The sequence below is a fragment of the Rhagoletis zephyria genome, unplaced genomic scaffold (assembly GCF_001687245.7).
Source record: "Rhagoletis zephyria isolate East Lansing unplaced genomic scaffold, Rhagoletis_zephyria_1.1 Rzeph_scaffold_03922, whole genome shotgun sequence".
NCBI classification, from domain to species: Eukaryota; Metazoa; Arthropoda; class Insecta; order Diptera; family Tephritidae; genus Rhagoletis; species Rhagoletis zephyria.
In genome coordinates, this window is record NW_016161005.1 from 24,456 (window position 1) to 37,277 (window position 12,822).

At 42.1% G+C, this 12,822-nt stretch overlaps 1 protein-coding gene across 1 annotated transcript; it reads right to left on the bottom strand.

Annotated features, from left to right (window-relative positions):
- Positions 1 to 3,808: 3,808 nt before the first annotated feature.
- On the bottom strand, positions 3,809 to 8,187 carry eIF3a (eukaryotic translation initiation factor 3 subunit a). The gene is made up of 5 exons (XM_017625156.1): positions 7,981 to 8,187; positions 6,673 to 7,757; positions 5,824 to 6,612; positions 4,246 to 5,758; positions 3,809 to 4,191 (listed from the first exon to the last, which is right to left on the bottom strand). Exons 1-5 carry the CDS (start codon positions 8,027 to 8,029, stop codon positions 4,142 to 4,144), a joined length of 3,486 nt encoding a protein of 1,161 aa, XP_017480645.1. The 5' UTR covers positions 8,030 to 8,187; the 3' UTR covers positions 3,809 to 4,141.
- Between the last annotated feature and the right edge of the window lie 4,635 nt (positions 8,188 to 12,822).

Here is a 12,822-nt window from a genome sequence, read left to right on the forward strand (position 1 = left end):
CTAACTTTCAAATTTTCCTTATATATATATAAAATAGTACCCTGAAATGCCATATTAATAGGGTCGAGCCCCCCCCCCCCTCTATTTTCATTCTGATCATTTATGTATACATTTGTCTATATCTATCTCGATTTGTTTTGCCTGTTACAAACAACCGTTATGTGAACAAAGTTATAATACCCTTGTGCACAAGTGCGCTAAGGTACAAAAAAAAGAATAACCATGCAAGTATGAAAGTATGAACAACCACAGAGTTATTGAATACAACTATTGGGAAAAAACATCAAAGATCTAGTTTTGGTTTTTCATTTGACTAGTTGAAGTTGAAGTATTGCACATATAATTCTTTTACAGGGGTATCTTTACTTAATACCAGATCGCCTTCCAGGATATCCTACCGGTTCGATGCCTTATTGGACATTGCTTCCGATATATGTCTGGGAGTGCACCATTTCACATGGCCCTACTTGTGCCGCCACTCGAGGCGACCAGACCATGTCTTTTCTCATGGATACCCTCTCTTCATGCCTCCCAGGCTTCGATCCTGGAGCTACTCACTCTTTGATCGACTGACGGAAGCCAAACCTATAGAATCTCTTCTTAATCCTCTCTAGGGTTTTCTGTATTCTTAGGTGCTTTCCTTTCGGACCTCAGTGGAACTCGCTAAGAACGTCAGGATGCACGTCACCAGTTACAATCTTCAAACTGTCCCATTGTGCACAGTATTTCTTTGCGATTGGTCTTTCCGCTGACACTTCCTTCCTGGTAGCTCGCTTCCTCAACTCGAATCCTCACATCAAAACTTTTAAATCCGAGTCCTCACACCGAAACTTCCGTAGTCGTTCTACGCATCTCGCTCTTCCACCGATGTCAACTTCGTCGGGCTTTACTTTTTGCCTTTGGCGACGACGACCTTTCCCTCATTCCCACGACAGCCGGTTCTACGTACCGGAATGACTCGGGTTTTACCGCGCCAAAGGCTGTTGTTTCGGCGATCTAACCCCGTTTAGGTCGGCGAAATCCTTCAAAAGTTGTACGTTCATAGGGCTACTTCTTCTTCGCATACTTCTGCTCAGGGCTGGCATTGAGTCAAACCCTGGGCCAGAAACATATACCAGCTGCGTGTACCAGAGATGATTACACCACAACTCCACCTCCGTCAGATGCAATACATGCAATGGATGGAGCCACCTCCGAGTTTACTCAGGCCTCACGTCTCACAGGCAATGGACCACTGCTTACATGGCCCCTTGCTGCACCAATCGTGGTGCCGCCACGGCACAACAGAGTCCGCCTGAGCAACTCAACACAAACACAACCGCACCACAACACAATACAATACACTACACCACACCACAGGGCAACAGCCTCAGCGGACTCGAGCACAGCATGTGGCGGCACGGCAAAACACATCACTAACACCCCACATTCCAATAAGTCTCCCTAGGCACACGAAGATTTTACAATTCAACTGTAACGGACTCCAGAGCAAGATCGAGGAGATAACGGTCTTCATGGGTCGGCACGGAATATTAATAGCTGCGGTCCAAGAGACGAAGCTGCACGGCAATTCAACATTCTTGAATTGCGTCGGATACAACGTGCACCGTCGAGATCGCGAGCGAGATAATGGTGGAGGCCTAGCGTTCATCACGCACCACACCATGCAGTATCGTCTTATCGAAGCAGACATCGACCGCAGGGATACCATCCTAGAATGTCAGGGAATTGCTATCCGATCAGGCATTTCGAGCTCGAAATATTTAATATATACATACATAACTCCTGCCACCAGCTTCCCGGCAAGATATCAGCCTGAAATAGGTGCGCTCCTCAGAGGTGAAAACCGTATGGTAGTTGGTGACTTCAATGCGCACCACGATCTTTGGCATTCAAGCCTGTCAAACGATCGTAGGGGAACACAATTGGCTGAGCAGATAGACGATTCGACATTCTGCACAATGAACGACGACGCACCCACCAGGATTATGGGCAACTGCTGCTCGCCACACCTAACAATAGTCAGCGCTGGTCTGATAAACAGCGTATCCCACGACAGTCGGGTCTACGTAACCGGAACGACCCAGATTTATATCTGGCCAAGGACTGTCACTCCAGCAACACTCCCCAAAAAGTCTTTGGGGAATTTGTATGCTGCTACAACAACAACAACCTATGCTGACTTTAGCATCAGACCGTCTGCCCATAATCATCTCGATTGATAAACCAGCCGACTTTGCTTCCGCGGATCACCGGACCTATGTCAACTTTTCTAAAGCTGATTGGAAAGACTTCGCGGATATTACTGAAAGCACATTCCCTGCACTACCCATACCAACCGACGTTCACCTAGGTGAACGTAAGTTCCGCAGGATTGTCACTGCTGCTGCAGCCCGCTTCATCCCAGCGGGATGCATCTCGGACCCTCGCGGCAACCTTCGTCAGGCCGATCCCGGTAATCCCCGCAATAGGGATCTGAACTCGGAGATTCGGCAACTTGTGAACGTACATAAGCGGAAGAAATGGGAAGAGCATCTGAAGACCTGCAACTTCGCCTCTGGTGTGATTAAGCGTAGGTCAACCGTGCCAAAAGTGCGCCTCTTTTTTTTACCAGCGGTGAGGTAAGGGACTCAAACGGTGGTCGGTGAATTATCTGAGTGGTCGTCACTCGTCGGTAACTTTTATAGACAAATCGAGTAAAGCGAGGAAAATAAAAAAGGGGGTTCCACAGGGTGGTGTCCTTTCCCCATTACAGGCCTTGAACGGCATTCACAGAGAGACAGTCTCGAGTTATGTAGACTCCCGACCTGTGAATGGCGTTCTGGGCACACAACCACCAGACCTGGACGAGACAGAACTTCGTCTGCCTCGGACTACAATAGCCCAACTACGCTCTGGTTACTGCAGCAGGTTGCACTCATACCTGAGCAGATTAAACTAAACGAAGATATTCGAAATGAATGCCCGGCATGCGAAGAGTCGCCCCATGACTCACAGCATCTCTTCTCATGCCCTCTTAACCCCACCACGCTAACACCCCTGTCCCTGTGGACAGACCCCGTCGAGGCTTCACGCTTCCTAGAGCTGCCGTTAGTGGAGCTTGACGACAACGACTGAGGTACTAACCGATCTGGGCTGGGTTGTTGTAGCCGCTACAACAACAACAACAGCAGCGACATTTCGCTTGAAGCGCACCGACTGCTACCACAATCGCAGCCATTTGCGGGCACCGGCTTATCACCATTAGAACGTGGTTCAGTGGTTCTCTTCCTTCCGGAAGCATTGCCTGTCGAACATCTAACTGGCTTGCCACGACCACTTCCTTGTGGTGATGTCCTCTTTTCCCTTCCGTTGCTGGTGGAATCTTCGGATCATCCTCTAATAGCAACCGTCTGATGCAGTTCTGGTTGTCGTAACCAACCCTAACGCAACCGATTTGTCAGGATCATAGCCCGAAGGTCAATCTTCATGCATTGGCTAATTCAACCCCGATTACGAGTTCATCCACAATGTTCATCACACTTGTGGTACGAGGCCACATCCCCAATTTTTACCTCAATGGTACTTCTCCTATCACTTGGGTGCGCTCACAAGTTCCAGTCTGCAACTTTGCTCCAGGTAGTGGTCTCACATACCAAGTGGCCAAATCAGGTCGAATAATGATATATGACGCTCCAATATCCACAGTCAGCACTGGATCTTGGCCATTCAGACATACACCAACATTGGGGTTTCTCGCTTTCCTCCCAATTTGTGAGATGAACCTGCGACCCCAAATTTTTTTTTTTTTTTTTAATGTCGTAAAGAATTCATTTCATTATATCCATTTATTGAAGATTAAAGAATTTGTAAATATTTTTTCTATCCATAGCATTGTGTGATTAAAATACCATGGGCCAATTTACGCCAAAACTACATTGGCCCAGCGAAGCACAAGTGTAAACGATAATTTCGCAAAGTACAATTAAAGGTCAAATTTTAAAAAATATAAATGTGTTACGATTCAAATGGCTATATGATATAAAGTATTAATTAGCGATTATTTTTTTTGTGGCTCGCAGCAATAACTGTTGTATTAAACATTAAATTTTACTCTGGTATGTGATTATGTGATAAACGTGTAAACTTAGCACTTTCTCTTTTAACGGCGCCTTACGTTTGTCCATTCTCCATCTTCACCACTTTTGTTCTCTGGAACAAAGAGATGACAATTAAAGCCAACAAAAGCAAAATTTAGATTCCTACCTTTTTCCTGGGGTTCACGCTTTGGAGCACTTTTCTCCTTATCTTCGCGAGGGGCGGGACGTTCTGTTCTCCAATTTCCGGAATCTTTAGTGACACCACCAACACCACGATCACGACGATCGCGATCTCCACGATCATCACGACGATCGCGATCTCCACGATCATCACGACGTCGGTTGTCACGCATATCACGATCGCGCTCAATGCGTGGAGCGTCTCGCCAATTGCTGCCTCCCACATCTCGACTTTCACGATCATCACGTCTGGGAGCGCCGCTGGGAGCACCACCACCACCACCACGACGCCACTTATCACCAACATCTCGACCATCGCGTGGGTCTCGTTGATCGCGGCCGCTACCTGGAGTTGGTCCTCGCGGCACCGTTGTCTCGGGATCTCGACGCACCCGCCAAGAGTCAGAGGTGCCACCTTCACCTTCTTTACGTTCGTACCTTTCACTACGCTCGGGACGATCTCCACGCTCGGGACGATCTCCACGCTCAGGACGATCTCCACGCTCAGGACGATCACCACGCTCAGGACGATCTCCACGCTCAGGACGATCTCCACGCTCAGGACGATCTCCACGCTCAGGACGATCTCCCCGTTCTATACGTTCACCACGTTCCAAGCGTTCCCCACGTTCGGGTCGTTGTTCACGACGCCATTCCGAGTTAGATGCATTACCACGATCACTACGCTCAACACGATCGCTACGATCGCGTTCACCGCGCATACGCCATTGATCACGATCTTTTTCACCGCCCTTATCCCGGTTTTGATCACGGTCTGAAGTAAATTCGCGGGATAAACGTTCGCGATCTTCCTGAATGCGGCGATCGGCTTCCTCTTCTTTAGCTCGCTGCTTTTCATACTGAATGCGGCGCTTCTCCTCTTCAGCTTCTCGCTCTTTGCGCAACGCTTCTGCAATAACACGTTCTTCTTCCTCTTTTGCTCGACGAATCTCTTCTTCTTTGCGCAAGCGTTCTTCTTCCTTCTCACGCAGAAACTGACGACGACGTTCTTGTCTACGCATCTCCGCGCGATGTGCTAGCAAGCGTTTACGTTCCTCGGCCAATGCCACTTCAAACTTCTTCAATTTTTCAACATATAAGGAAGCACGTTCTTTTTTAAGTGCTTCTAGAAATACGTCGCGATCGGCATACATACGCTTCAACCTCTCTTGCTGCGCAACGGCGTCTTTACGTTCAGCAATGGCATTTTCGATGCGTGTATGTTCTTGTGCCTCCCAAAACTCCTTATCTTTAACTTGTTTTTCTGCTAAATACTTCTCGAAAAGTGGAATTTCCTCTATGCGCTTGGCACGCTCATAGTAATCGACCTTTTTCTCCTGAGATTTAAGTTTAGATTGCAATTCCTTGCGTTCACGTTGTAGTTCTTCAGATTCTCGGGCTGCAATTTGCTCTGCATCCAACTTTTTAATACTTTCTTCATCCAATTTAGAAAGCATCTTTTTGCCGTGAGCTGTTTGAGAAATTTGTTGCATTTTATCCTGGAAAAAATATTAAAGCTATAAGCTTGGCACATTTTTGTATTGCAATTTTTCAAAAAACGTACCTTTAAGCTCTTAACTTTTATAGCTTCAATTTCATTCTGGTGTCGTTTTCGTTCTCGTTCTTCATTTTCTTGTTCCAAACGTTTTTGTTCGGCCAGTTTTGCTTTGCGTGACTCTTCTTCCAAACGTCGGGCTTCTTCCTCTTCCCGAGCATTATTCTGTTTTTCAATGAATTCCTTACGATCTTCAATGATCTTTTGACGCTGCAAAATACGCTGATGTTCACGATCTTTAATTTCGTGATAGTGATACACCATCTGAGCACGTAACTTTGCACGTTGATCTTTCTCCCGATTGGGGTAAACAACTGATACAGCACGATTCAAAACAGTCGCCATATTAACCAATTGAGAACGTATTTGTTCAGAAGGCATTGATTGCAGAGTTGGACCATCGGGATGATCTTCCCTTTGGCTCTCGGTTAGATCAGTACCAAAGTAAATGCATCGCATTTGGTGGTCAATGCGAATTTGCATGTCATTATGACGTACAGATTCTACCAACAACTTTTCGAGCTCAAAAATATTGCAAAAGGATGCTAGCTGTAGCAATCTACTAAATTCAATACTCTGGTAGACCTGTGAAATTTGTCTTATCAACCGCATGATTGTAAGATCTTTTAGAGATTTAATATAGGGGGCGAGCAAATTGTTCTCTGGAGGAACGCTTTCTATTACGTCAATAATTGTTTGTACCCGCTTGCATAAATTCAATGGATTGAAGTCAACTTCAAGCCAGTTATATAAATTTCTAAATTCTTCTGAAGCTAATTGCGGTACATTGAGTCGAACCTTTAATATAAAAATGTATAAGTAAAACCTATTTAAATAGTGTACATGTATAATACTTACAACTTCTTTAATCAACGATGCCCTTGTGGGGGGTTGTTGCAAGCCCAGCAATACTGCTAATTTTTGAGCCTTTTCAAGTGGGCTCTTATCGGCTTCAATAAAACGGTCGAATTCAGGATGTGCTGATGGCAGTGGTATTGACAGGGTAGCAATAAGAACATGAGAGGCCATTCGCTGCATATCATCTTTCGTTAAATTTTTCTTTAGTTCACGTGTTAATTGAAACAACTTCAGAAGCGCTGCAGCATGAAAAAGTTGATTTCCAGCCTTGGAGAAAACCATCGCTAATTTTTGATAATAGTTTGCCATAGTTTTTGGAACCGGAGTTTTCTTCGACAAAGCCATTAAACCGTGTATATCTTCAATAGCCTTATAAGCCTCTTGCCATAATTCCATTTGAATGGCTGAGTCTAACTGATAAAGCCTAGTGTCCAAACATAGTTGCTGCGTTTCGAGCTTAGTAATTGACACACCAGTAGTTTGGGTAGTACTCTTGCAAATATCTTCTAAATGCTTTCGTAATTTATCACATAAACGACGGAACTCACTCTTTCGATTATACTTCAGGCAAAACTGAAACGCCATACGAGCAATGTCGTGATATAACGCTTCACAGTGCGTATTGACACGCAATAATTCTAAACACTGACAGTATGACTCCCATAGAAATTTTACCCATGGCAATAGAATTGTACGATCAGAACGATCTTGGGCATCTTCTCCACAAACAGCGCTCATTAAAATGCTTTCCGGAGTAGCTATGTTGTCCAGGTCATCTAATTCCAAAACAGCAACTGCAGCCGACGATTGAGCCTGTGCAGCTTCAGTATGTTCTTCAGCCATACGCAAGTATCCACGGATAACATTTTCCAAAGAATTCACATTCACGAGCTGGAACATGTTGCGATATTGGAAAAGTCCCTCCTTGGCGATGTGCGATTTCTTTAATTCCACACATAAATATAAATATTTAAACATAAGGGGTTCAATTATGGTCTCCGAGTAGGCATAATTCCACCGTTTGTTACGGAAGACCTCCTGAAGAGTATCCAAAGCCCGCAACGGCTTTCCAACTTCGATGAACTCTAAAAAATAACATTAATTTTACCGTAAATTCTCTAAAATTGCATGCTAATTATAAGTAGTAATACATATAGATTGTATTTATGTATATGCATAATTTGTGGTTCAATATGCTGCTTAACCTCCGCATATCGACAATTTGGGGTTTCGTCATCTGTATACCATGAATATAAAATTATGTGACGTCGACATCAAAATCAGCATGCTATCGCAGGAAATACCTACCATTTGCTCTTTTAAGAGCATTTTCTGGACGTTGAGTATAGCGAGCCATTATTATTTTATGTTCTTTTTCACAACTAACACTTCAAATTACTATTTTTCAATAAATTCGCAACAAAAATGTTGGTCTGAAGCAGAAAACTTGTTAAATTCGTCGGCCTGCCTCTATATGCCGTCGAAATTTTACCAAAATGGCCGAGTGGAATTTTGCGAAGAGTTGCAATGAATACGTTAGGGACCCTGTCACACGGTCAGTAATTATCACGACATTTACATCGCGATCTATCACGGTGCAGCGAACAGAGGTGGCGCCGTCAGTGGTACCGCTACTTTGGTTTTGCCGATTTTGACAGTTGTGGTAACTTGTAAACAAACCTTTGTTTACAAATCAGTGAAAGAGAAATTTAATTATATGTGAAAAATCAGTTTAAATTGTGTTAATTTGCAATTTGTGAGTGATTTTTGAGTTGAAGACTGCGTAGAAACTAGTAAAATGAAGTGCTGTGTGTTAAATTGCGACAGCCGTCAAGATGCAGGATGCGTAGATGCAAGTGTAGCGCTGGGGCGAATCGCTGCATTTTGTGTACATAGGGCACGGCAAAGCCGTTCCCGAAATGTTTCTTTATTATTACATTAACAGCATTTCCTCACAATGATTTTGCTTCTGCTCCAAGCAGCCACCATTAGCAAGTTAACTAATCAATCCTGCTGAGATGCTGCCGCAGTTTTCTGCAGCAGTCTTAATTGCAAAACAATGGAGTGCACTAAAACGTTTGCTGAAGCAGCCTCAATTGCAAAGCAATGGAGTGCACTAAAATGTTACCTATTCTCTAATAGATTAGGTGAAAAATGCAATATTTTCGCGTGTAGCAAAATTAAAACACGTTTCTCGCTGTAAAGTGAACTGTTTTGGAAGTTTTAACTCGTTCTCCTTTTCGCTCTATTCTTTGTTTACTTGTGGTACACAAATGTCAACGCCCAGGACGGCGCAATCTTGTATTTGGGGTGTTCACAGTTCGTTCCAAATAGTGTCTCAAAATGTAGACGTCTACATTTTAAGACGTTTTCTAACCGTAAAATCTGTGGTGTTGTTGTTTCCCATAAAAAATTGGAAAACGACGCCGTCTACATTTTGTCACACTCAAAGGTATGTTTTTTACGCGTCTACATTTTGCAACCTCGCAGCAGGGTTGTATTATGGCAATACTAATCACATTTTTTTTTTTTTATTGGGCACGTTTTCTGTATTTGCATTTAATTTGAGCGCAATTTCTGATGAAAAGAAACAAATCAAGGAAAAGAAATAACAAATATTAGGAATTGGTAATTAAGTTAAATAATTACAATTTTTCAGAAACAAAATCGGAAGGCTACATATAATAAATGCACGCTAAGAAGAAATGTCTGGCAACACCAGCAAAGTTTTGAGACGATTTTGCGACGGCTGCTAGAAAGGGGTGCTCACAGTTTGATGCTAAAGATGTCTCCAAATGTAGACGTCTACATTTTCAGACACAATTTGAAACGAACTGTGAACACTCCAATTCTATCATTCTTGGCGATCTATATTGATGGGTTGATGGATCAAATCGTACGAATGCTAGATGTTCAATATTTATCGCGTCAGTATTTGCATAAAGCGAAGCGCACATAAGTGCGATTCACATGTTGCGAATCTGCAGAGCTATAAATTACACCAATGCCAACCATATATTTTAATGAGCTAGCGCACACTTGCATGATTCTGTCGCTGCGAATTTTTCAAACATTCAATGTTCCTCTCTTTTGACGCGTTCGAAACGCGGCTTGCAGGGTTTAAGCACCGATAGCGAAGGCAGAGTGAATACGTTTTTGATGTTCGCATTATGGGGGTAAAAGATGTACTGACGAAATATATGGGTCGCGTTTTGAAAGTGCTACACGTTCAATATTTATTTAAGGTATTGCGATCCGCGATCAAGATTTCAAAATTTTTAGAAATTTTGTGATATGGATCACGATCTATCAATAGGTGCGTTCGCGTAGCTGTTAATTGTTCATGTTTAACCAAAACTTACAAGTTTTTGCGTTCGCGTACGCAAAAAACTTGCAAAGTAGGGGAAATTGAGAGAGCAAACTGACATTTCATTTTGAGGGGAAGCTGCTGGTTTCTGCTGGAAAAATTTTTGCCAACAGCAATTTGCCAACAGGAAAACAGCTGATCAAAAACAGCTGGTTGGCATTTACGCAAATCACAAAATTGAATTTGATGGTTTGGAAGATAAAAATTACAAAATGCGACTAATTAAACTTGTAAGAAATAAGTAGTTATTTGTTTAATCAATAAACTGTGTCAGTATAACACTTTGCGATGACTTTTCGTACGTTTTAAATTTTACACTTTTGTATGTAAACAAAAATTATATCAGCTGTTCGTCTAACTTGCAAGTTTCTGCAAATTTTCTGTTCGCGTACTATTTTGGATATTTCTCTCTTGTGAGAGAACAGATGACATTTCGCCGAAATTTGGCAGTTGGTTGGTTTCTGCTGTAGAGTTTAAACAAACGCACCTAATACTGCATGCTACACCGTCAATAAATATCCCGATACTTGGATCACGTCAATAAATACTGACCGTGTGACAAGGCCCTAAAAGCGCCTACATGCGCATTTACTTAAGAGCGAAATACACCACACAAGCACGGTGCAGCGAACAAAGGTGGCGCCGTCAGTGATACCGCTACTTTGGTTTTGCCGATTTTGACAGTTGTGGTAACTTGTAAATAACCTTTGTTTACAAATCAGCGAAAGAGAAATTTTAATTATAAGTGAAAAATCAGTTTAAATTGTGTTAATTTGCAATTTGTGAGTGATTTTTGAGTTGAAGACTGCGTAAAAACTANTTAGGGTTTACACCAGACAATATTGTCAAGATAATTATGTCAAAATGATGTTTACAACAAACACGGCGAATTCAAATTACAACACACATCATTTTGACATAATTGTCTTGACAATAGCCGTGTTTTATTTGTCCGGAAATTTAAGCTATTAGCTTATTTTGTATGGAGGACTTACCCAACATAATTATATTGGCAAATGAAAAGCTATCTTGGCTTGTATATTGAACAAGAGGCATTGCCATTCAGCATCAGAAATTTTCTCCTTCAGGCAATCAGACAGAGGCAAAAACTTACTTTGACACTATTTGCAGTCAAACAACTGTCAAAATTAGGCTAACATAGGAAATAAGCTAATTTCGTTTTATTTGACCAAGATTTAGCTATTGCTTGTGATGGTTGAATAAACCATGCCTAATATTGTCCGGTGTAAACCAAGTTATTTTTCAGGCCAATAAGTCATGAACCAAAAATGCAAGATCACGTAAGAACGCGACGTTGTATTTGTAACTGGTTTTGAGAAAAAAGCTTGCGAAAGCGGGTTCGTCAGCTGAGGGTTTGTTTACATCACAAGCACCACTATTTTACACTTTTATTCAAGTAAAGAAGAGTTTGTTCAACATGACAACACATTTTAAAGCACTTTGTTGCATCATTTTACCTAAATTGTGCGTTTAAAGTGGCTGACAATAATTTTGGCTAATTTTGGTTTTCGTTGTTTTCTTTGCTTTGTTTACTTTTCGCTCATTTTCCAGTGAAACAAGATGGCGTAGAACCCGCTAAAAAAATTGACTTTTTTCACGCTCTTGTTCTTACGTGACCTTGTGTCTTTCGTGCATGCCAATATGTTGCCCAACTTACCGGCCGTCTTCACATGCTTGCAAATATGGCTTGCGTTTTTTTTTTTTAGTAACCCCAAGGAACGTAGATAACAAGAAGAAGAAGACGTTAGAATTGTAGCGAAAGTGAGCAAAAGGGACGTGCCTTATCTTTTTCCCTAGTACGTTTTATGATTGGATGAAAAGAGAAGGCACGCTCCTGTTGCGCACTTTCGATACAATTATAACGAGCTGTTCCCACGGTGGAGAGAATACAGAAGGTGGCGCCGATGGCGATGCCGCTAATCGGCTCTCAGTGAATTCGACAGAATCAGCTGTTTTGCTGACGTCACAGTCGAGATGACAGCAATAGTGATATGCTGAGTGAATACTTTTCCAATATTCTCGATACTCGAATACTTTTCAAGTATATAACACTCTCATTTAGGTTTCGAATAAAAGCGCACATAGGCCAAAAATATGTAAAAAAAAAAAACGGTGAAGGGGAGACTCGCCTATCAAAACCCGAATGTAGGAGCGAATAGAGATTTTAATCCTGATTCAAATGAAAGATGTATATATGTCGGTTCGAGGCCATAGTACAGAGAATCTCTTATACTTGTTTGAAGCATTTTTGTTCCAGCTGAACTCTCACGACTTACTTGATTAATTGGTTAGTGCTTCAAGAGCAATATATATCAGAGCTTATATCTTTTTACTTATTTATTTGTTTAATTATCTGCCGGACACTGTCCTCACAGATAAGCAGGAAAAAAAACACGTTATACAAAAATTAGGCTGCATTTCTTTATTCATTCTGAACGTGTGGAATAAACTTTTTTGTTTACATATTCTTTAGAATGTTCCTGATGATATGTTAACGTATATTTCAAACGTATTCTGTTTATTCCGGCTGTGAAATGGGATTATCCGGAATGTATAAAGAAACACAGCCTTAGGGCCGGGTACTCAATGTCTGGTTAACACTAATCTCCGGTTAAACATCGTTATCGACGTTACCGACTCCCTGTTGTATGCATGGAGTCGAAGATGTCGATAACGATGTTTAACCGCAGATTAGTGTTAACCAGATATTGAGTAACCGGCCCTTAGTGTTAATATTTATACTTACAGGATAACAACATATG

Excerpts from the sequence above, each read along its gene's own strand:
- eIF3a (XM_017625156.1), bottom strand. The coding sequence starts at position 8,029 with ATGGCTCGCTATACTCAACGTCCAGAAAATGCTCTTAAAAGAGCAAAT. Across the intron at positions 6,613-6,672 it reads CATCGTTGATTAAAGAAGTT|GTTCGACTCAATGTACCGCA; the intron begins GTAAGTATTATA and ends TTTATATTAAAG. Across the intron at positions 4,192-4,245 it reads GCGTGAACCCCAGGAAAAAG|AGAACAAAAGTGGTGAAGAT; the intron begins GTAGGAATCTAA and ends TCTTTGTTCCAG.